Source organism: Lissotriton helveticus, chromosome 5_1, assembly GCF_964261635.1.
Source record: "Lissotriton helveticus chromosome 5_1, aLisHel1.1, whole genome shotgun sequence".
Lineage (NCBI taxonomy): Eukaryota > Metazoa > Chordata > Amphibia > Caudata > Salamandridae > Lissotriton > Lissotriton helveticus.
This window is the reverse complement of record NC_136065.1, coordinates 1,794,036,908-1,794,061,885: the sequence shown is the minus strand read 5'-3', so window position 1 is coordinate 1,794,061,885 and position 24,978 is coordinate 1,794,036,908. Positions and strand designations below refer to the sequence as shown.

At 49.8% G+C, this 24,978-nt stretch overlaps 1 protein-coding gene across 2 annotated transcripts in view; it reads left to right on the top strand.

The window, feature by feature from the left end:
- The window catches only part of GOSR2 (golgi SNAP receptor complex member 2), a 110,180-nt gene that overhangs the window by 11,986 nt on the left and 73,216 nt on the right, over window positions 1–24,978 (top strand). The window contains exon 2 of one of the 2 annotated variants that reach the window (XM_078645101.1): window positions 16,934–16,998. The exons of the other annotated variant lie outside the window; for it this stretch is intronic. Within the exon in view, the coding sequence (XP_078501227.1) occupies window positions 16,934–16,998 (65 nt within the window). The remainder of the gene's footprint in view (window positions 1–16,933; window positions 16,999–24,978) is intronic. 2 annotated transcript variants of the gene reach the window in all.

Sequence of the window (24,978 nt, the reverse complement as noted above, 5' to 3'; positions counted from 1 at the left end):
AAGATTTAAACAATTGGCAGTGAATGTCTTCTCTTTGATATACTTTAAAATTGGTAGTGCGTTCGGTATACTAGTGGTGTTTCCACTAGATGTTGTTCTTCTTTCCTGCAAATAGGCAATGTCTACCTTGTGTCGAAGCCGGTAATGCATCGCTGGTCATAGTTTACGAATGTCATTGAGTCCCCTGACATTCCACAAAATCAGGGATAGGGCAGAGGGGCCTTCAACGTTACCCAATCATGCCATCAGAGAAGGGTGTCCAGTCTGAATTGACAGAAACGCGATGAGTGTCCAACATTGCTAGCGGTAGTGAACGAAGGTGCAAGCTACAACTATTGAACTGTACAATCCAATCAACCCCCCGCCCCCCACCCAGCCACCTTACAACCCAAAGGAGGCAAAAACCTCTGTAAGCAAGCTGTAAAGAAGTACAAATCCACTTTAAGCTTGACTGATGTGGCCCAAGCATAGTTCCCCAGTGTGAAGAAAAACAAACTCAATGGATACACCATGGGGGGGGGGCGCTATCAACGCCGGGTCGAAAACCAGCCAAATGACATAATAATGCAGATGAGTAACATTTTCCCAATTGTATACAATATTGAAACCAAGCAAGTGTGTTAACCAGAGCCTGAGTTGGAAAAGAGTTCTGCACTAGCATCTAAACCGCTATGTAGCGGGGAAGAGAGGTTCCCTCCCGCGGAGGACCGATTGTTCCGTTGGTTATATGTCCAACAGTATTCTTGAGCCTCAGAAGGAGTGTCAAATATGTGGGCCCTGCCACCTTATTCTATTCTCAGTCTTGCAGGGTATAGCATGCCGTATTTGAGGCCTATGTTTCGCAGAGTGGCCTTCACCCCATTAAATTTACGTCGGGCCTACTGAACCATCGATGTGAAGTCCGGATAATAGGACAGTTTTGACCCCTGCCAGTCTGCGTCTCCACGCTCCCTACCCAGGCTCAGCATTGTGTCACAGTCTCTGAAGGTCATGAGGCGTGCTATTATGGGCCTTGGAGGAAGACCAGGGTTAGGTCTGGGGCCCAGTGACCTATGGCCCCCTCCACCACAAAACTAGCAGTAAATGACTCCTTGCCAAAGAGGTCGGTGAGCAGATTTTCCACACAAAGGTCCATGCGTCCAGTGGCTGTCGTCGCCAGAGCCCCAAGGATACTGACCTTGTTGCTGTGACTGCGAGCCTCCAGATCTTCATTTTTTATGGCGACTTCCTCGAGTATGTGTTCCATTCGCTCCAGTCTCTTGAGGGACTGTGCAATCCCATCTTCAATGTCAGAGATACGAGCCTCCGCAACATCCAGTTGTCGGTCGTGAACTTGGATTCTAGCCCCTAGTCCTGCAATGTTCTTGTCTAGTGAATCAAAACGAGAGTCTAGGGCCTTGAATCCCGCTATCATTTCTTGTAACATGGAAGCGGAGGCCGCTCAGTGGTCGCGGAGTGATCCATGGTGTGTGTGTTATTGGCCATTTCAGTGGATTCCAGAGGCATTTTATCTGCTACTTTCTCGAAGGGGAGGGTTCTCTGTTTGGGATCTTTGCAGCCCATGTCGCACTAGGGGTTCCAGGGATCGATATGGCACAAGGTCTGAGCGCAAGATGGTGGTCTTGAGAAGCAAGCCCGTTGCAATGGGCAATGGGCAATGAGCAGTGGTGGGCTATAGGACTCCAGCTGCGCCACGTGTTCACTTAGAGATCTGATTGTGTGACGCAAGATGGTGACCAGGGTGACCACTGCCAGAATGGCGTCTTTGGGCCTTCTCTGGTCCATCGAAAGGTCTGAACGGAGATTTGTCGCAGGGACCAGGCTTGGAAGCTCTATCAATTACCAAACCAGAAAGAACTGCGGGGGGGTCGCAAATCGTTTGTACAGCTCTTCAATGGGAACCACAATGATCAGGCTCCGGGTCAGTGCGTGCGCGCTGGTTTCTTCAAGTTGCAGCGCTCAGGCGGCCAACTTAGATGCGATCTATGCAGGCCCAGAACTGTCGTCCTTTGAGGTGGTTATGCCCAAGTGCAGGTAAGGCCTCAATCCGCCATGGGCACGAGCAGCTGTAGGGCTGATGTCCAGGGGGCCTGCAGCGCTCGCGTGGACGGCCCCGTGCCCGGCGGCCCCCCTCTCACCCCCACCCCTGTCATCTGGGTACCGCCCTGCCGACGCTCGCACCCCCAGCAACAGTAGTAAGCGGGCCCTGTCCCTGCACAGGATGCATGATCGTAGAGGGGGGAGGGGGGGGGGTGAGGCCGGGCAGTGCGGTTGGGTAATTCTGGGATGGGGAACTGGGTGAGAGGGGTGGGTGGGGGGGGCAGAGTCTCCGCCGAAGCGCGGACCCCGCGACTCACCCCATCAGGGCCGGTCCGCTCCTCAGTGTCCGGAGGCGTCAGGGCCTATCTCGTGTCCCGGCTCGAAAAAGGCGGCAGGCCGCCCAGCAGCAGGCTCCTCCTGGGTCTCTTGTTTCAGGCCGTATCTCCGCAGCACGGGCTACTTTTCAGCAGGAATTCGGCTCCGCTGGCTCGGTACACATTCAACTGGCCGGCACTGTGGTTTTGGGGCAATATTCATTGTGTTTTTGCGGGGGAGACTTCGATGAGCCGGATCGCCCTCCGGAGCTTCTCTACCAAGCGGCCATCTTAGCTGCCTGCTTGGCCACGCCCCACCTGTCGCGGGTACTTGACCCACCCACGCGAGTGAAGTATGATTTTTATCAGGAGACCTGGGGGAATGCTGGGTGGTAGGAAACTTGTGGATCCACGTGGATTCTAAAACTTTCCCACACAGAAATTTGAGAAAAAGTGATTTTTTTTTTTCAGGTAAATTTGAAGTTTGCAGGGAATCTGGGTAGGAAAACGTTGGGGGACCCACGCAAGCCATACCTCCCTGGACTCCCCATGGTCTCTATTTTTCAGAAATGGGTGGGTTTGGTAGGTTTCTCTAGATGGCTGCCGACTCGGGACTAAAAACTCAGATGCCCCCTAAGTATCTGGGGGCTCACATGAGTTTTTGGTCCCGGGCTTGGCGGCCATCTAGGGAAACCTACCAAACCCACACATTTCTGAAAACTAGACAGCCGGTGGAGTCCAGTGAGGTATGGCTTGCATGGGTCCCACAATGTTTTCGTACACAGAATGCCCTGCAAACCTCAAATTTAGCTGAAAAAATCATTTTTCTCACATTTCTGTGTGGTAAAGTTCTGGAATCTACGTTGATCCAAACATTTCCCTACCACCCAGCGTTTCCCCCAGGTCTCCCGATAAAAATGATACCTCCATCGGCTGGGTGGGACAAGTGCCCGCGACAGGCAAGGGCCCAAAACGTTTTGAGGAGACATCAAAATGACCTATCGCAATACAACCTGGTTTTGCAAGGGGGGTCCCATGAGTTTTTGGCCCTGGGCTCGGCGCCCATCTAGGGAAACCTATCAAACTCACACATTTATGAAAACTAGACGCCCGGGGGAGTCAAGCAAGTTATGGCTTGCGTGGGTCCTCCAACATTTCCCTACCCAGAATCCCCTTGCAAAACCAGGTTGTTTTGTGATAGGTAATTTTGAAGTTGCCTTAATAGGTTTTGGGCCCTTGCCTGTCGCGGACACTAGGCCTACCCACACAAGTGAGGTACCATTTTTCTCGGAAGACTTTGGGGAACGCGAGGTGGGTGGAATTTTGTGGATCCATGCAGATTCCAATACTTTCCACCACAGAAATGTGAGGAAAATTTGTTTTTTGGACTAATTTTGAGGTTTACAAGGGATACTGGGTAACAGAACCTGGTGAGAGCCAGACAAGTCACCCCATCCTGGATTCCCCTGGGTGTCTAGTTTTCAAAAACGGACAGGTTTTATAGGTTTCCCTATGTGCCAGCTGCGCTAGGGCCCAAAATCCACAGGTAGCCACATTGCCCAAAAAACTTTCTGTGCCTAATGGTCTTTGTGCCACCCTGGGGGGCATCTGGGGGGGGGGGGGGTTTGGCCCTGATATGTCCCCAAGGGTGGCAGACAGACTATGGCTATTTTTTGGGGAGTGGGGGCATTGGTATGCCCATTCTGGGCAGCCCCCAAGCATAAAAAAAAGTCAGCGTAATCGCTGGCACCTAGTGGGATTTCTGCCCCCCGGAGGCAGATCAGGGACCACTGCACCCATCTGTCCCAAAACATTTCCCTACTCAGAATCCCCTTGCAAAACCAGGTTGTTTTGTGATAGGTAATTTTTAAGTTGCCTTAATAGGTTTTGGGCCACTGCCTGTCGCGGGCACTAGGCCTACCCACACAAGTGAGGTACCATTTTTCTCAGAAGTCTTTGTGGAACGCGAGGTGGGTGGAATTTTGTGGATCCATGCAGATTCCAATACTTTCCACCTCAGAAATGTGAGGAAAATGTGTTTTTTGGACACATTTTGAGGTTTACATGGGATTCTGGGTAACAGAATCTGGTGAGAGCTAGACAAGTCACCCCATCCTGGATTCCCCTGGGTGTCTAGTTTTCAAAAATGGACAGGTTTTATAGGTTTCCCTACGGTGGCAGACAGACTATGGCTATTTTTGGGGGGGTGGGGGCATTGGTATGCCCATTCTGGGCGGCCCCCACGCATAAAAAAAGTCAGCGTAATCGCTGGCACCTAGTGGGCTTTCTGCCCCCCGGAGGCAGATCAGGGGCCATTGCCCCCATCTGTCCACCCGGGGGGGCAGAAAGACTGGAATTGTTCAGGGGGGTGGGTGGGGGTATTGTAATGCCCATTTTAGGCAGCCCCCACCTCTACATGAATAATAAAATAAAAAAATCACTGGTTTCTAGTGGGCTTTCTGCCTCCCGGGGGGGGGGGGGCCAGATTGAGGGCTACTGCCCCCTTATTCATCCAGGTGTCCAGAAAGACTCAAATTTTTTTGGGCGGTGGTTGGGGGCATTGGCATGCCCGTTTTGGGCAGCCCCCACCCCTGATTCAAATTGGCAAAAAAAATCCCTAGCGTCTAGTGGGCTCTTTGTCCCCAGCCCCCCCGGGGAGCAGAATGGAAGCTACTGCCATCTGCCCACCGGGGGGGGGCGCAGAAAGGCTGTCATTTTGGTGGGTGTGGGGGCATTGGCATGCCCGTTTTGGGCAGCCCTTACCCTAATTAAAATTGCCCCCAAAAAATCCCTGGTTTTCAGTGGGCTTTTTGCCCCTCCGGGGGTCAGATTGGGGTCTACCCCCCACCCCCATCTGGTCCCAAGGGGGTAGAACGGCTGTAATTGTGGCGAGGGGATGGGGGGCATTGGCTTGCCCGTTTTGGGCAGCCCCCATCCAATAAAAATTACCCCAGGAAAAATCCCTGGTGTCTACTGGGCTTTCTACCCCCTGAGGGGGCAGATTGGGACCTACTGCCCCCATCTGGTCCCCAGCGGGGGCAGAAAAGCTGTCGTTGTGGCAGAGGTGGGGGCATTGACACGCCCGTTTTGGGCAGCCCCCACCCTCATAGAAATTCCCAAAATAAAAATCCCTGGTGTTGAGTGGGCTTTCTGCCCTAGGGCAGTAAGGCTGTAATTGTGGTGAGGGGTGGGGGTATTGGCTTGCCAGATTTGGTCAGCTCCCACCCAATTAAAATTACCCCAAGAAAAATCCCTGGTGTCTAGTGGGCTTTCTACCCCCCCACCCCACCTGCCCGAAGGGCAGAAAGGCTGTAGTTGTGGCGGGGGCATGTCCATTTTGTACAGCCTCCACCCTCATTGAAATTGCCAAAATAAAAATCCCTGGCGTCCAGTGGGCTTTCTGCCCCCCCCCCCCCCCTTGGGGCAGATTGGGGGCTACTGCTCCCATCTGCCCCCCGGGGGGGCAGAAAGACTGAATTTGGCCATTTGTTGGGGAGGGGGGAGCAAAGGCTCATGCCCAAGCGGCCGCTCCCCCCTCCCTGGTGTCTAGTGGTGGATCCCTGCTTGGGGATCGCCCTGCTGGGGAGATTCCCCCCTTTCCAATGATACCTCTCCTGTCTTTCTACGTGCTTAGGGGGCTGAGATAGCCCCCTGAGCACATAGAAAGTGAAACTGAAATAAGCCTAAAGGCTCGTTTCAGTTTCTTTGAAATGACGTCAGCGCAACGTGCGCGCTGATCATCATTTCATAGAAACTACGGGGGCCCCGGGAGTTAGAGAATTTCTTCCCCAGCTCCCGAGGCTTTGGGGATGAAAATGAGATCCCTCTGGTGCCTGCACCAGAGGGATTTCCGGTGCCATGTGCCAGGACGGCTGGGAGCCGTCCTGCGCACCAGTTGCACCGTTGCGCACGACGGCTCCCGGCTGTCGTACACAGGGAAAGGGTTAATGTTTAATGAATAACATTATTTTCAATTCCTTTACCTGACCGAACTGTTAGTAGCTCATAACTGTATATCCATTATATTTAATGACTGGAGAAAACGAAACTGAGATTGGTGCCATGAAGACAGCAATGGACAGACGCTGATGTCCTTACAATTGGAAGACCTATACCCCCTATCTCAGCAGGTCAGTTGCAGACATTCGGTGCCCTACGACGGTTCAATCACAGGCGGTAGTAGAAGGCATGCTGGAGATGGGACAGGGCCGAAGAGCTGTGAGGGATATGATAAGTCAAATCCTTCTGGCCTTCCTTGAAGCATGTACCAAGGGGTCCCGGACTGGTGCCCAAGGTGTTGCAGATTTAATGCGCATGTTCTGGCAATGCACAAAAATACTGGGATGAGTTTCTCTGACCATAAATCAGCAACCAAGAGTGTGTCTAGTGGGATTCCTTAGCTGCACAAACAATTATAAGACTGCGTGTCCAGTCATACACCCTGATTTTGGTGAAAACAAGAATGGCAATTTCATGCAAATCATCTAGCTCACCATTAATCACTAGCTGGAAGCTGGATTTTCTCAGGTGGGCAGAGGTGGAAAGTGCTGCGCTAACAAGATTGCTGGTTAGAGGAGGGGTGGCATGCAGACTGAATGGGTAGGACATGATACTGACAACACTCAAATGGGACAGTGATGATAATCCATTCTGGACAGCGGTCGAGGCCGCATTGCCACCATTGTACTTCACAAGTCTTGACAGCGACCCGACCTTACCCACTCGGATTTGTACATCTGTGAAAAACGTGGTGGATAAAAATGTGAGTAGCTGTTGGGAAAATATTGTTTATAGGTGGCTGGTAATACATGGAAATGGTGCTCGATCAATGTATCATTAGTTTATACAAATTCAAAGTTAAAGGGGACTATTACAATGTGAATGTGGTGCAGAATGTAACTGTTCTTACTGCCTTTTTCTTATTCTCTGCAAAAGATAAATAAAAAATGCTGCAAACAAAATTAACAAATGTTTTCATCAATCCATTATGTAGAAACAAATACAGTATCAAAATTAGTAATCCTACTACTTTTTAAAATAAATCAGGTTGATAACTAAGAATATGCATAAAGACATTCATTTTTAGGTCGAAGCACGACCTGCTTCAATGCGTAAGCATTGATTGCAGTCGGCTTCGACAACTATTGCTACCCGTTTTTAGGAATGTGGACAGGAGAGGGTGCACGAGCGCAGATCTGCTCAGTTTTGACCTCGTGAGCGCGCACGGCGCCGTGCCCCTCTCCTGCCTCATTCCCTTGCGCAAACACTCTACACTCACGCATGCGCACATACACAGGCACACACACACATAGAGAGAGAGAGAGAGAGAGAGAGAGAGAGAGAGAGAGAGAGAGAGAGAGAGAGAGACAGACAGACACCGAGACCACACCCCCCCCCCCCCACCCCTTACCGGGCTCTTTCGGCGTGTTCAGTGTCTAATCTACGGCAGCGCTGGTACCAGGGGGCAGGACTTCACTTCCGGGGCTCCCTCCAGCACCTGGGAGCCCCGGGCTGCGGAGAGGCCATCAGTCGGCCGGCTCCACTTCTTCCTCGCGGGCGGGACTTCCTGCCGGATTGCAGGCCCCGCCCCCGTCTCAGGCAAAAGTGCCTGACTTCCGTTTTTTTTTTATTGGCTATGAGCCCATCGAGAGGCTTCGTTAATGTCAGTAGCCGGAAGATCCTGGTTTATATATAATTGTGGATGTACTTTATCAGCGTTGCACCCGTTTCACGAGTGCCATGCTGGTTTTGCTTTCAGTGTTGTATCTTTTCCCCGCTTCTTCCTCCCACTCTTCCAACCAATTAGCAGGCTCCAGCTGAGCAGCAGAGCCAGACGGACGGAGAGGGAGGGTTATCCTGCAGCCTGCTTCAGAACAGGGTGTACTGCCGTCTATGGCGCCTTCTTGCACCTGCCCCGGCCATGGACTTGCTCTGGTCTCCGCAGACCGCTGCAATGTAAACTTGAACCGTGCTGCACCTATTTCACAAGGCGAGCTGGTTTGGCTTTCGTTGTGTCATTGCCCCCGCGCCTCCATTTCCCTTTCTTCTCTCCCTCCCTTCCAATCAGTGAGTGGGCTCCAGTGTTTTCGTCAGAGTAGGCAATAGTGGATGCGCACCTTTCTTTTTGTAAGGTTGTTTACAGCGCTCCAGTTATCTTAACTGCATTGCACGGCTGGACACGTCAAAACAGGTCTTTGATTATTTAACACATTTGAGAGAAGCTGGGAGTCAACGGCACACTGGCAGATGCCGAGTTCATTATTAGAGCCATTTAATATAAAATATATAATCCCCGTGATGGAGCGCGCGCCCGCTGGCAGCACCTGTGCGTGCCTCGATTTTGAGGTGAAATCCCGCGATAAGGGGCTCTGCGGCTGCCAATGTCAAGGAGACGGTGTCCTTTCACTGGGAGTCGTGGGAAGATGGGCTGCGAGTCTGAGGGGCTCTGCCGTGCGTGCTCCCCCCGGAGAGAGAAGGGGCTCCCAAACTTGTCTCTGGGAAGCCGGGGGTAGAGGAGGTGTGAAGGAATCTCTCCTCTGATCCGCCACTGAGCATCCCCCCTCTCTCCCTTCTTTCTTTCTACAAAAAGCGAGTCAGTGGCGAGTGCCCGGAATACTAAGCAGGGCCCGCGGACACCTCCATCCGTCTGAGCACGTTACAGGCGGGCGTGGGGGTTCCGCACTCGCTCCCACAATCGATACAGGAGGGGAGGGCGGCCAGGGGGTGCACTGCGGAGCCCCCAGGCCGCGGGGGCACCACAGAGCAGCGCCAAGAGGCGAACGAACTGGAAAACCATCCGCTATAAAAAAAAAGCATTTGCAATGCAATAGGTCTCGCAGTTACACGAGTTTAAGCTATTGCCACTGTAAATGACAATGCCTTTTATTTATGTTTTTAAAACAAAAATAAAAATAAAAGGCCTTGTTATTTGCAATGTCAATAGCTTAAACTTGCGTAAATGCGAGACCTATTGCATTGCAAATGCTTGTTCTATTAATGCCGTTCTGCATTTTCTTGGCCAAAGGTCAACCTTGAGATGGACTGGGCACGAGTTGAGCAAACTGTTACATTTCAGACAATTGTACTTTTGTCCAATACTTTCCTAGCAGCAGGCAATTATGAATTCTAAGCAGAAAGGTTGCTAGAGTATATTGCATTTACATAGTCAAGTTTTGATTTAAAACTCGAACAATTCTTATCTTATGAACGATACAAGAAGAGAAATAAAAACATTTTCTGCGGATACAGCTCGAGGAATGCTCCTTTCATTACCAACTTTAGCTCGAAGGTCATAATTGAATCCTAGTGGCAAACTGTCCCAGGGTTCTTGTTTTTATTCTAAAACACTTGCAGGTGTCTAAATAGAATAAGGGGTCTGATCTTGTCAAACTGGGCAACAGGAAACCTACCCTGCAGCATTGCCCATCTTAGATGGAATATGTTGAGTTCTGGCAAGGAACTAGAGGAACCTATTGAGTTCGACTGATGTTTTTTTTGTGAGGAAAGTGTCTAATTTCTATAAAGAAACGGACACGTTGGGTTAATGTTGAATACTTCAGCCTGGCTGCAGATTTACTACGTTTGGAACGTCCAAAAAATCCAAATAGTGCGTCTGGAAAGCTGTGCCAACTTTAAGGTTCCAGACTTATTACAGGGAATGTCATCCGACATGTTCCTGTTATACCTTGATTCATCTCCTCCTCAGCTGCTGCCTGTGGTCAACTGTGGAATTTACCTTACAACAGTTCCACTAGCTCCGCTCCCTTTTCCTCATTCCAGATTTCTACTTCGTGTACAGTCTCACTCTGAGCAAAGACAGCCCGACCTGCAATTGCACATTTTTAGGTCTCGCGCCTAGCGTTGCACTGCGTAGCAGGGCTTCGTGCAGCGCTGGGCATTTTGTAAACAAAAAAAGGGGTTTTCAGAGCCATTTTTCACAGTAAAATGCTCATGCATGTCCTTTTTAGGTCGAGCAGACGTACTCTCAATGCGTGAGCATTGAGAGTGTCTGCTACAGACCTAATGTGACCCGTATTCAGGAGAGTGGACACGACTCAGACGCGCGCTTTTGCAGTCTCAGTTTTGACCGCGGGAGCGCGCGTCTGAGCCGCGCTTGCGCAGAGTAACTCACAGCCAGCCCCCACCCCTCTGCATGCACGCATACACACAGGCGGGCGCTCACACACACACGCTGCCGCCCCCCACCCACCCCTCTGCATACACACAGACACGCAAGCACGGAGCCCCACTCACCGGACACATCCAGCCCCCACCCCTCTGCATGCACGCACGCACACACAGGCGCGCGCGCGTACACACACACATACACACGCTGCAGCCCCACTCACCGGGACTTCTACTCCGCAGGACTCTTCCGACGTCAACGGGCACAGGGACACCGGCACTCCGCTCCTTGGCTTCCCGGGCGGACGCCGGCTGCACGCAGGGCTCTCCTCTCTCTGCACCGGAGCCATGCGCCAGCCACTGCAGCCTGCCTCCTGGGAAGCTCCGGTCGCGTGTCCGGCCCCGCCCCCGTCCCAACAAAGGTTGCCTGGCTTCCTGTTGAAGCCGGGCTGCTGCGGTGAGTTTGCGTTTTAACCCTTTCCTGTCTGTAGACACATCACCCTGGGCACCGCGTCAGCACATAGGACTTCGATATGTGTAAAAGTTGTGTTTTATTTTATTCGCCCGCTTTTCTGTGCTGACACTTCCTTGTTATTTTACTGTAAAAGGCATACTGTGCAGTGGCTATTGACCTTGCATGATTCTGGGATGCAACTATGATGCTCTCTTCTGGCAGTCAGAATTAGTTTCTTTTGTTCACAGGTCAGTACAGCAGTCAAGAAAAATAAAATGCATTATGTTTAATTATAGCCACTCCTAAATAAAATCGCTAAGGCTCGCATTTCGAGTAGCAAAAGCAGTTACCATTACTGCCGTGATTCTGATCGCCAGGAACGCCGTGTATGTTTAGTTTTTTTTTCCCTCTTAACCTGGAGAGTAATCTCTAAGTTAAAGTCTGTAAAGTCTGTAGGAGAATTTGGGGATGTGATAAGGGACTAACGAGCCTCGAGAGAATCACATTGAAATATCTTTAGTAGTTTGCATACTAATGTTCAGGCATAATAAAGCAAAACCGGAAACTGCTCGAAGACCTTCAGCAGTAGCTTATGCATGCTAATAACAAATGCCCCATACAGCTGCCACAAGCACACAGTCCATGAGCGTCCAAGTGATACTTGATGAAAAATGTCTTAACAGGTAATGGGGGAGCTGTTTAGCCAAAGTCCTTATTTGCTGGATTCATTGTCCGATGGTAATTTTAATTGGAAGCCATGGAATGTAATCCAGCCCTACAACTCACTGACTCTCCCTCCCACTCACTGACTCTCCCACCCACTCACTGACTCTCCCACCCACTCACTGACTCTCCCACCCACTCACTGACTCTCCCACCCACTCACTGACTCTCCCACTCACTCACTGACTCTCCCACCTACTCACTGACTCTCCCACCCACTCACTGACTCTCCCACCCACTCACTCTCCCACCCACTCACTGACTCTCCCACCCACTCACTGACTCTCCCACCCACCCACTCACTCTCCCACCCACTCACTGACTCTCCCTCCCACCCACCCACTCACTCTCCCACCCACTCACTGACTCTCCCACCCACCCACTCACTGACTCTCCCACCCACTCTCCCACTGTCCCGCTCTCCCACTCTCAACACAACACATATTGCATTACAAATGCAATAGGTGTCACATTTGCAAAAGTTTAAGCTATTGGGATTGTAAATAACAATGCTATTAATGTATCCATTTTCAAAACCAACACATACAAAAATATTGTCATTTACAATGCCAATAGCTCAAACTTTCCTAATGCGAGACCTATTGCATTGCAAATGCTTGTTTGTTTACTGTTACTTCATTGGCCTTGGCGTTGTTTCCATAATGAAAGACTTAAATCTATTGGCTTTTTCCGCGAGCATTGCTCCTCCCATGGCCTATTGGTGTCTATTACGCGCATGAAGCTCGTAACCGACACCAATAGGCCGTAGGAGGAGCAACAGAGCTACGGGCATGGTAAGAGAAATGACACGCCTTGCTGTAGCGCGCACGCGTGTGTCTTTATCGATACAGAGAAGTACAATGGTAGGAGTGAGATACAAGCTGAAGAATGCGCATGTTTACCAATTACTTTATTTATTTATTTATTCATTTTTATGTACTATGGACTTTACCGAGGCGTCAGAGCGCTTCACACTAGGAACAGAACTGATACATGAGGAGAACATAACACGTGAACATATTACAAAAGCAGACGTTAACTTACATAAGGTAAAAGTGATAGTTTTGAGTAAACAAAATACATGAGAGCAATGACACGCCTTGCTGTAGCGCGCGCGTGTGTTTCGCAATTACGGGCTTTTAAAAAAAAAAAAATTGTTGAACGGCGTGCTTTAAGGTACAGTAATAGAAATGACACGCCTTGCTGTAGCGCGCACACGTGTGTCTTTATCGATACAGAGAAGTACAATGGTAGGAGTGAGATACAAGCTGGGAGAATGCGCATCTTTACCAATTACTTTATTTATTTCTTTATGCATTTTTATGTACTACGGACTTTACCCCGAGGCGTCAGAGCGCTTCACACTAGGAACAGAACTGATACATGAGGCGAACATAACACGTGAACATATTACAAAAGCAGACGCTAACTTACATAAGGTAAAAGTGATAGTTGTGAGTAAACAAAATACGTGAGAGCAATGACACGCCTTGCTGTAGCGCGCGCGTGTGTTTTGCAATTACGGGCTAGAAGTACAATGGTAGGAGTGAGATACAAGCTGGAAGAATGCGCATGTTTACCAATTACTTTATTTATTTATGCATTTTTATGTACTACGGACTTTACCCCGAGGCGCCAAAGCGCTTCACACTAGGAACAGAACTGATACATGAGGAGAACATAACACGTGAACATATTACAAAAGCAGACGTTAACTTACATAAGATAAAAGTGATAGTTGTGAGTAAACAAAATACATGAGAGCAATGACACGCCTTGCTGTAGCGCATGCGTGTGTTTCGCAATTACGTTTTTTTTGTGTTTTTTTTGTTGAACGACGTGCTTTAAGGAACAGTAATAGAAATGACCAGCCTTGCTGTAGCGCGCACACGTGTGTCTTTATCGATACAGAGAAGTAAAATGGTAGGAGTGAGATACAAGCTGGGAGAATGCGCATGTTTCCCAATTACTTTATTTATTTATGCATTTTTATGTACTACGGACTTTACCCCGAGGCGTCAGAGCGCTTCACAGTAGGAACAGAACTGATACATGAGGATAACATAACACGTGAACATATTAAAAAAGCATTTGCAATGCAATAGGTCTCGCATTATTAAAGTTTGAGCTATTGGTGTTGCCTTATTTAGCAATGCCAATAGCTCAAACTTTAATAATGCGAGACCTATTGCATTGCAAATGCTTGTTGTTTCAGTTATTTCTTTTCCTCCACTGAGGAAAACATTTTGTTCCCGGCGAGAATCCCTTCCCCTGCATTCTCCTCCAAGTCTGGAGCTGATTTATTCCCCGGGCACTTTGAAAGGATTTTCTTTAGCTGGAGTAAAACTCCGACCATTTTTTGTGTGGGAGAAGGTGAGATCAAAGCTTGTGTAGGCGAACCACACCTAGGTCAGTCCACTGCCCATCCTTTGCGTCAGGTTTACGAATGCAGATTTCTTCATATTTGTGGAGGAAAATTACTCAGTAGTAAAACCATTGAGAGTTGTCATAAATCCTGTGAATTCCTGACCGGCATAAATGAAGCAATTTTCAGCCACAAACGTGTTTATATAAACCCAAAAATGGCTTTGTGAATCGGCCATTATGTTAATTTAGATCGTATACTGACTGCACAGTGTGGTATCCGTAGAGCCCGGGCTAGAAAATTCAGTTTTATATTTAGAATGCGGCTCTGGGTAGTTTATCCGCTTTAGTCTGCTTCAAGTCATGGCTCTGAGGCCATTGTCTCACTGAGTTCCACAATAACTATGCTTCTTGTTTAAGGGATGGAATTACTGCGACTACATGATGACAGTCTCTTCCTGAAGGTCTCACATCTTCCTACTGGGTTACCGAGCACGCACAACCGGTGGCTAGACTCCAAGATTCCATTTATCTGTGAGGTAGAGGCTTCATGCCACCTCACCTCAGATAGTTGGAATACCAAACACGTTCTCCAGCCCTCTGTTACACGCTGAAATATTATGGTCACTGCTAAATCATGTGTGACGTCCAATTCATGTTTTGAGTAGTGCAGATTTGTATTCGCGCTGCTTGACAATTAAACCCATCTGAAATGATTGGCTGTGGTAAGAGTCTGTGGAATTCTGGATTTAAAGGATGTACCATTTGCAGACTATTTACTTAATTTTATCGTTAAACACATTACAAAACCATAACCAAATGGGAAGGACTACTCGTTATTTCATCTTTGCTCGTGAAGATTATTCGTGGCCATCACAGGACTAGGTGCCAAGTGGCTGGCATCTGCATACAAAACTCCCTTTCGGAGTCTGTTCAGCAGCACGGAAGCTCGAGTTGGCACCAGTACCAGGTTTCCTATCAGCATGTTTATTGGTCATAGCTTGTACACGGCTTGAATAACAAGATCTCTCAGCGAGGGATTCCATCACTCCCTTTTCTTCCAGTGAGTGTGCATCACTGTGAGAATAAGTTCGACCAACAGGTGTGCCCTGCACTTAAGGCCATTTTAAACATTGATATTTTAAAGTCCGCATTTCTCCACGCACCCTTTCCAACCTGTGTATCCCTTCGGAGTTCTCAAGCTCCGTATCCAACAGTTCCTAACCTATTTTCCACATTTCTCCTCTACCACTTACATTGCCTTCTGCGCCCCTTGTCTACAGTGCTTGTCCAAGGTCAATAAAACACTTCCTATCTTTATAGATAGATATACAGATTTGCATGGGTCTAGATCAGGGGTGTTTGGTCTGTCTACGAGGGCCGCCTTTGTGTCACATTTTCAGGTGAGCCACTGTCCATGTAAATGATTTCTACTAAATATACATTTGTATTCAATCGATTTGTGGGTGTCCTGAAATTTGACCTGGGTGTGGCCCTCCAGGACCTACATTAATTTCCCCGTGGTTTTGAGCAGCGAAGCAAAGGCACTATTTTCGCTGCTCTCACGTTCATTTTTTTGTTATGCAGTTCTTAGCCTGGCATTTGGGGCCATCCATAGCTCCGAAGTTGAAGGACGGAGATATCAGCGGGCCATCGCCCATGCAGTGTTGTAACCCAACGGGTGGGCCCTCCGTGTGCTGTTGCAGCCCTATTGCGAGATGGGTGCCGCAGTGAAGGGGTAAGGGCTGTCACCGTGTACAGCGCTGTGGAAAGAAGCAGGCCATCGCCCATGCAGCTCTGTGGCCCAAAGGGGCTGTGGCTTTGTGTGCTGTCTTGACCTGTGACCCCCGTTGCTATATGGGGGCCAAGGGGAAGAAAATGGCTGTCGTTGTTGTACCACATTGTGACATAAAGGGGGCCGTCGCCTGTGCCCTTTTGTGACCCGAAGGGATGTCGTCTGGAGTTTGCTGTCCGCAACCCCTGTTGCTAGCTGCGGAGAAGAAGAGTGCCATCATGCTGGAGCGGCTTAGAGAGTTGTGACCTGCAGGAGTAGAGCACCGATTCCATCACTCGAACTCCATGTCACCAGAAACCAGCCGCCAGACTCAAGAAGACTTACTGCATGATTAGAAAATCGGTGTGGACGTCTGTCGCCTTGCTGCAGCATCCAAACTGATGCTAATCTCTGGGCTGCTTGCATGCACCAATACCGGCTTCAAATGAGCAGGTAAAACAGATTGCCGGCCTATCGAGCCTCTGGGGGGACTTCTTCTGACTAAAAATGCAGCTGTACTAGAACTTTTCAGTGTTTAAGAAGCCATCATGGAATTTCTAAGACTTGTCCTTTCTTACGGGGTCTAACCTGAATTATCGCCTCACGTGAATGGGGGAATAACCACTGTCCTTAGGTAAGGGATTGGGACACAGGGATGTACCCATAGTTCGCCAGAGTGCCGGCTTTATGAAGACTGTATATTATTTGTTGGGTGCCATATTTCACTTTGTGTTTGTACGGAATACTACTTTTTTTCATAAAAGCAACTATCTCTCTGGCTGTACATTCATGTTTGGTGGGGGGGTTGCAGAACATGTTTTAAGTTACACTTTATACCTCACCCCACTCCCCTCTGTCCGAGAAGCCTAGAACTGCTAGACCTGCACTACCACAGAGTCAAGTGCTGAAGGGGTAGTACTTGCGGGTCTGACGCATTTTTGCCAGCTCTTAGTAGCATTTTTTATGAATCTTCCCATAGGTCACTGTTGGCAAGGTAACACCTGTCTTCTTTTCAGGTGATGGGAATCAAGGCAAAACATTGAGTAGTGAAATAAGTAAGATCTTCTAATAAATTAATTGACAATATTTTTTGCTCTGTTTGTATGGTTCAACACAGTTTCTTTCTTACCCCCTTTCCAGGCAAGTGCACGAGGTGCAATGTCACATGGGCAGGTTGGAGACCTCCGACAAGCAGTCAATTCACTGTGAGTAATTTTACCAGGAGATGGCAAACTTTTGTTTACATTGCTGGATTTAAAATCTGGAGACCTGTCTTCTAACCACGGTTTTGGCATAAACGTTGTCGATACTTGACTAACTAATGCACATTCTTGTGCCTAAAAATGTAAATGTGAGTAATGTAGAAACATTTCAGGTCAGTATATTTAAGGTAACTTGCATGTGATGTTATGTCAGGGTATTAATTCATTCATCACCAGCAACATGCACCTCACTCGATTGTTTTACCAACTTTATTCGTATGTGCCTATTTCTTTTAGTAATTGTCTGGAAGTAAGAAAATAAATGCGATACGTACTCAAAGTGCTTTAGAGATCCATTGGAATTTAGCTCCACCTGAATACCGCACAGCACCATGGAAATGTAGCGCCTTGAAAATGCAACACGGTTACTTAAATGGTTCCGTTAAAGTCTGTTTGGCAATGTGGTAGGTCGACACAGCCACCACTCTAATTTTCTTTTCTGATTTGTGTATGGCTTGATCTTCTCATCCGTGAACGTTTTCAGAATGCTTTACATGCTGATTCCACTGACTACTATTATAAAGTACTTGCATAAAATGTATAATACTGCTATTGTTAATGTGGGTGGCTTTTAGTTTACAGACTTGTGGGTGTGCGTTTGATGTTCATGCAGGCACTTTACTATTCCATCTGGCCATATTTATTACAGCTCTTCTGTGCAAGTTAAGACTTCTTGGGAGGATCAACTTTAGCCTCGGTTGTTTTCTCAACAATAACTATTCTTTAAATGTAGATTAAAAAATGTTCACTTAAAATGCGTTTCAAATTATCGCAGGAAAGCTCAAGTCATGAGGATTGAATACAAGGGTGCATGCAGTGGGATGCATTCGCATGGCATTCACTGTGCATGCATTAAAATAGTGTGTTATCGGCAAGCTGCTTGCGGAAAGAGAACATGGACAGGTTTGTGGAAGATGGAACAATGCAGATGAATGGTTAAGATTGCTATGAGGAGCGCTGCGACTTGATGGAACTGTGATCGGTGACAGAAATCGGATAGGTAAAACATCTGTAAATTGACTACAGGGAAGAGACGTTGTGGCGAGTGTACTTGATACAGCAAGATCATATAGCGACAGAGGCTGTTGAGTGCAGTGAGGGAGGGAGATAGAGTGAAACTGAAACGGCCAGTAAACGACATGGAAGGAATGGTGGATTACATTGCGAAGAGAAAGGAGCCCTAGCAGGACCACGGTGGATGGAGTTGTGGGAGGAAAGTCTGGGAAGCACGAGTGGGCGGTATAATATTAGGAAATGGTAGCCTTAATGCAGTGGCGGCTGGTGCCATTTGAAAATGGCGAGGCGTAACATTTTTGTTATACTGCACTGCAGCGAGCGAGCGTAGCAAGTGAGCCGGAACAACCTACAGAGGGGTTCGGGTTCTCCGACCGAGAACATTTTGAAAAAAAGAGTGGACAAATGGTGCATTTTCTAGCAAATTTGGGAAGCAGGAAGGCTAATAAAGCAATTGTGAAAGTGCAGTTATTACATTTATAAAGAGATGTCATATAACATAGGTGGCTGCTTATTCAGTATAACCACAGAGCCAAAACAGACTGAAAAGGGGGGGCCCTCGGCCCCCCCGCACGCATGGCGGCGCGGCGACCGCCTCACCCCCTCTCCCCTCGGGTCCTTCGACGGTGGGGGCGTGCCCTGGGGGCGCGGCCCACCGCCGATTGGCCGGCGCCCCTCCTGACCCGGAATCAATGGACTGGTTCCGGGTCGGGGGGGGCGGGCGTTAGGAAGGGCCACCCGGCCCCTCGGGAATAAGAGGTAGGGAGCGCCCAGGAGACCCCCTTGTCCCTGGACGCTCCCTCGCTGAACGTTGTGCCCCGCGTTCGGGGCTTCTTTGTTTGTTTTAATATTTTTCCTTTCTATTTCAGGCGAAGAGCTACATTGCGGCGCGGAGCACCAAGGTCCCGAGGAGACAGCGCGGTTTCTTGTCCCGTCTCTTTTTCAGGTGCGCTCGTGACTATCGCGAGGAGGTCGGGAGCTGTGCAGTCCGGAACCGGAGAACGAGCGGTGTAAAGCACGGGTCGGGGTGCTTGGAACAGCCGCGTGTGGTCGCGTTCGTCAGGCGAACGGGGAGCGGCCGGCTCCTTTCAGGTAGCGGGAGCGGGTGGTAGAGGACTCGGGCGGGGCTCTGGGGGAGCGGTATCTTGCTTTGTCTGCCCCGGCTGCACATTGATCGCAGGATCACTACTGATTTCGGTTTCTCGGCCGCACGGCGGGGAGTGCTGCCAGAATTGTTGATTTCAGCGGGGTTTTCTGGTAAACAAGCCAGCAAATTAGCGCACATTACCTCCGCACTGAGGGTTTTGTAGATAACATACAGCCCTTTTTTAGGATTTGTGGACCAGCGAACTAGCCTACGATCGGAGGCAGGACTGTGTGGGGGGGGGGCAATTTTGAAACGAGGGCGGAGGCCACTTGAACGCATAGAACAGAGGGGGAGAGAAGCAGGGGTTACCAGGACAGCACCTGGAGGGGAGACTGCTGATGAATTCTGCAATTGTTTTCTCATGACTGGTTAGCATTTCATGAGGTTTTCTGTTGTGCATGAAGCGTATATAAAAAGACAGGATTGCATTTCTTTTAGCGTTTCACTACTGTGTATTTAACAAACGGTATGACCTGTATTTAGGATACATATAAGGTGGCATTTCTTTAAGTGTTTTCACTACAGTGGGTTGTGAATTGTTATGCGAACTATGACAATAAGTGTCAGTTTAGGAGGGATATTGTGGTAATTCGTGCTGGTGTTACTCTTCTGTGGTGCACAGCAGCGGGGAGGTTAACGGGGGTTTGCAATTGTTTCCTTGTACTCACGCTTGGTTTCCCTGAATCTGCCCTTGTGTCATTACACTGTACTAATACATGCCTCAATTCCAGGCAACTTACCGAGATTTTGAGGGAGCGATTCTCTAGCGGACAGGACCTAAGGCCATCCAGCACACAACGTGGTGTGAACGGGGACCGCTGATCATTACCGCCGGCGAGGACGCAGGACTGGTCGGTAAAGAGGGGTACGGGGGGCTGGCATTCATCGCTCCTGGTGGCCGCCGGGTGGGTCTACATTAGGTTTACTCACCCCTTACATAAGCGGACAAGCCGCTAGTGTTGCGGTCGCCGTTGCATGGTGCTGAAAGCCCCCTGGTGACCCTCCATCTGAAAGGTACACACAGTTGACCTGTTGGGAGCTAAGTAGGCAGCGGGTGTTTTTGGGGTAAGCGTCATGCCAGGTCCAAGGGGTGGAAAAAGGGGGTCCAACATGGAGGCTATGATGCGGGCTATGATGCGGGAGATGAGTGACATTAAGCAACAGCTAGGACAAATTAAGGAGCGGGAAGCCGGTTGGAGGACAGGGAGGGCGAAGCACCGGGCCCGTCGGGGAGACCGATCCGCAAGAGGGTGGCACCAGTGCCAAGAGGGGATTTTGTCACCCCGCAAGGGAAACCAAGGTCAAAAAGACCCAAGGAGGCGGTCCCCACCCCAGGCCCAGTGGATCCGTTACCAGCCGCACCGCCCGCGGTGGTCCCACCCCCGCATGTGCCTACACCCATTGCCCCTGTGGTGCCGGTGCCGGCAGGTCAACCAGTAGACGCTGGGTCTGCTCCCGCACCGGTGCCCACAATCCCGGGTACAGGCGGGCCGCACCCGGCGCCCGCCCTGCCAGCCGTGCCAGGACCACTGGGCATAACCCCAGTGGTACCTGTTGTCCCGGGGGGTAATATAGATTCAATGCCACCCGAATTGTTGTCTCAGTTAACGGCCATGATGCCATGGCTCCAAAAAGGGGGAGCCTTCCCGAATTCTGCAGACCATGCGGCAGAGGCGGCAAGGTTTGTAGAAAAAATCAGATCGGCACCGGTCGCCGACAGTGTTGCATTGCCAATTTCTTCTCCCCTTGCAGGTCCAAGTGTTCCTCAGCTGGACGGAGTACAAGGGCAGCCGCCCCCGGTGCCCGCACTTGGTAAGGAAGTGGCATTGCCACTCTTGGGGGACGGTGTAGTACCTTCCAGGAGCGAAAATCTAGCTCAACATGTGTCTTTAGCTGTTAAAGAAATGATTTGGGCTGATAAATACGTGTACATTTATTCTTTATTATTGGATAATAGGGAAATGGAGCAGGCAAAAGCACTGAAAGAGTGGATGCTCCCAAGTGAATGGAGGGCGCAGTGTACTAGATTCAGGGTTGAGGAAAATCTCAATAATTGGATGCAAGCATGGGCCGTTTTCACTGCAGTTAAGGCTGAGCGTCCTCCAGATCTGCAGGCTGCATTGGCTTGCTACTCGAGCAGGATTGTGGGGTGGAGTCAACAGTATTCTGGGGAAGCATGGAAGGGTTATGATGTAAATTTTAGGAAGGCATTGGAATTCAATAGATCATTACCATGGGACTCGGTAGATTCCATGGCCTGGCACAAACAGTTCTCTGACACTGCACCTCCCCCTCAGTTCGGTGCGGGCAAAGTGTTCACTAGACCGCAGCAGCCCTTTCGGCCCCCCCAAACGAGTGAGGTACCTGGGAAATTTAGGGCAGGTGGGCCAGAGAAGAAAGGGGTGTGCTGGGATTTTAATAAGCGTACCTGCACAAGGGCCGCGTGTAAGTTTAGGCATGCATGTGCCTCCTGTGGGCACCCCTCTCATCCAGAATCTACCTGTAGGTCCAAGCAAGGTAACACGGGACAGAGGGGTAGGGGAAAGCCACTATAAGTCAGACAGGTCACGCCCCCCCACTCCAGTGGATGTGGTGGCAATGATACCATTGTTGAACAGATACCCTGACCACAAAGCGGCCACCCTACTCCAGGAAGGTTTTTCTAAAGGTTTTAGGATCCCGGCCGGGGGATACACAGGCAGTGCGCACTGTAGAAATCAATTATCAGTCACACACAATCCGGCTGTTGTGGCCGCCAAAATTGACAAGGAGCTTTCCTTAGGCAGGATATCTGGCCCTTTTTCTGCAGTGCCAGTACACAATTTTGTGTGTTCCCCACTGGGAGTTGTCCCCAAGAAAGAGAAGGGGCAATTCAGATTGATTCATAACCTATCAGCGCCAAAGGGGGCCTCACTGAATGATGCCATTGACGAAGGTATCTGTAGTGTTAAGTACGCCTCTTTTGATCAGGCTGTGACCTTATTACAGGCCACTGGACCCGGGGCGCTGATGGCGAAATCAGACATAGAGTCCGCCTTCCGCCTCCTCCCAGTCCACCCGGCGGACCAACATCTGTTAGGTTTCACCTTTAGGGATAGGTTCTACATGGACAAATGCATGCCTATGGGTTGTTCTATTTCTTGCGCCTACTTTGAGATGTTTAGTTCATTTCTTGAATGGGCCATGAGACAGGTGACAGGCCATCAAAGGGTCATGCATTACTTAGATGATTTCCTCTTCCTCGGTACAGCGGGTTCTCAGGAGTGCGCACTGGCATTGCAGGAATTTTGCGTGCTCATGCGGGCTTTTGGGGTCCCGCTCGCGCCTGGGAAGACGGTGGGCCCGTCCACCTGCTTGGAATTTCTGGGCATCGAGATTGACTCAATGGAGAAATGTTTTAGACTACCTAAGGACAAGGTGCGCAAATTCAAGACGTCGCTACAGTTATGCCTCCGGAAGGAGAAGGTCACTTTGCAGCAATTACAGGAGGTGGTAGGGCAACTGAATTTCGCACTAAGAATCATCCCAATGGCTCGCCCCTTCTCTCGCTCCATCGCGCACGCGATGAAGGGGCTGAGGGAAAAGCACCACCGCACGCGCCTATCGTCTGAAATTCGCCAGGATATGCTTATTTGGATGGCATTCCTGGAGGATTTTAACGGTAGGGTGGTCTGGCCCGGCCCGCTCACTACATCAGCGGAGTTAGGACTATGGACTGATGCGGCCGGTAGTGTGGGCTTTGGTGCCATCCTAGGGAATAGGTGGGTCGCTCAACAATGGCCAGAAGAATGGAACACATGGGGTTTGCTCGGCAACATTGGCTTCCTGGAACTGTTTCCAATATGGGTGGCACTGATGGTTTGGCCCGAACACCTATGTAACCAATCAGTGGTGTTTTGGTCAGATAACATGACAGTGGTGGAATGTATCAATCAACAGTGGGCGCGGTGTCCTTTCATACTTCGTCTGATCAAAGAGATTGTTCTGCGGTGCCTTAAACTGAATGCTAATTTTAGAGCCAAACATGTCCCTGGTGTTTTAAACAATGCTGCTGACTCCCTTTCTCGCTTCAAAATGCAGGTTTTCAGGGAACATCTCCCCACAGCAGACCCCTCGCCAGCACACTTCCCAGCGGTACTTTGGCAGATTGGTGCCCCAGATTACAAGACCTCGTGGTCGCTAGCTTAGCCCCCAGGACCAAGACGGCGTACGAAGGGGCGTTTCTGTCTTATTGTTCTTTTTTGGGGCCGCAGTGGGGAGTGCTTTGGGCGAAGGAGGATGGGTTTGCAGCCTATTTAGAATGGATGCACAAAGAGGGGCGCTCAGTGGCAGCGGCAACCAGACATAGGGCAGCAGTGTCATTCTTCGCCCAAGCTAGGGGCTTCCGGGATCCCACCAATACCTTTATGATACGCAAGGCTTTAAGGGGATGGCGTCGTATTCAGGGACACCAGAAGGATAAGAGGAAGCCCATGGGGTTGGCCCGGCTAACAGCCTTACTGGGCACGCTGGAGATTGTTTGTAACTCAGAGTGGGAAGTGCTTCTTTTTAGGGCGGCATTCTCCCTGGCATTTTATGGGGCACTGAGAATTAGTGAACTTGTGGCGGGATCTAAGGCTGACATACTAGGTGGCTTGCAGAAGGCTGGGGTGACGATAAGGGGTGACACCATGTGGGTGATTATCCAGAAATCAAAGACCGATCAAGAAGCTAGGGGTCACACCATAGTTCTGCAACGGGCCCCCGCCAACCCGTGCTGCCCGGTGAGGCACGTGGAATCACTCATGGGATTATTGGTCGGTTCAGCAAGCAGGGCGTTGCTCTGTCACGCCGACGGGAGCCCCTTGACCAGGTATCAATTCAGGAGAGTGTTCGAAATAGGGGTTACAAAAGCGGGTCTTGATCCTAGAGATTTTGGATCTCATTCCTTCAGGATTGGGGCAGCAACTGAGGCGGTGGCGGGGGGCCTCCCAGTGGAAAGAGTGAAGACAATTGGGAGGTGGTCGTCAGACTGCTATAAACGTTATGTTCGGATTGACATGCTATGATTACCTGTCACTCACGCTTGGTCTCTTTTCCGCTCTCTTACAGTTTCTCAGACCTGTTACGCAGGGGAGGAATTTGTCGTCGGGCACCGCCAATATTCATCGGCACGGAGCGGCGACCAGGAAACAACAAAGAACAATGTCTGGATTGTTGGTCATTCATATGTGAAGCGAGCGGAATGTGTCTTCCTGTCAGGTGACAAGAAGGAAAGGGCGGCACAACTAGGGTTGAATATCATGTTCTTTGGCAGAGGAGGGTTGTGTCTTCACGAGTTTAGGGGATTCTTCCAAGGGCTGTTAGCACGCCAGCGGGCTCCACCGTCAGTGGTGATACTTCACCTTGGGGAGAACGATTTGGCAACATTGGGCAGGCGCATCTTGATTGAGGAGATTATCTCAACAGCGGGTTGGATAGCTAGGACCTGCCCCGGGTGCACACTAGTATGGTCACAACTAATACCTCGACTTCAGTGGCGGGGGGGCGATTCAGTCAGGGCGTTGAATCACTCGGTAAAGAGGATCAACACACGGTTGGATAGGTTGTTCCGAACCCCCGTGTTACAGTCAATACCTCATGGGTGCATCTGGGGTCAAAAGTATTACTTGAAGGACGGGGTTCACCTGACAGAAGAGGGTAATGTCCTATGGGCTGACAATATCTGGGCTTGGCTAGAGGGCTGGGGTAGGAGGATGTGTCCTTAGATAGGGGCTAGAGGG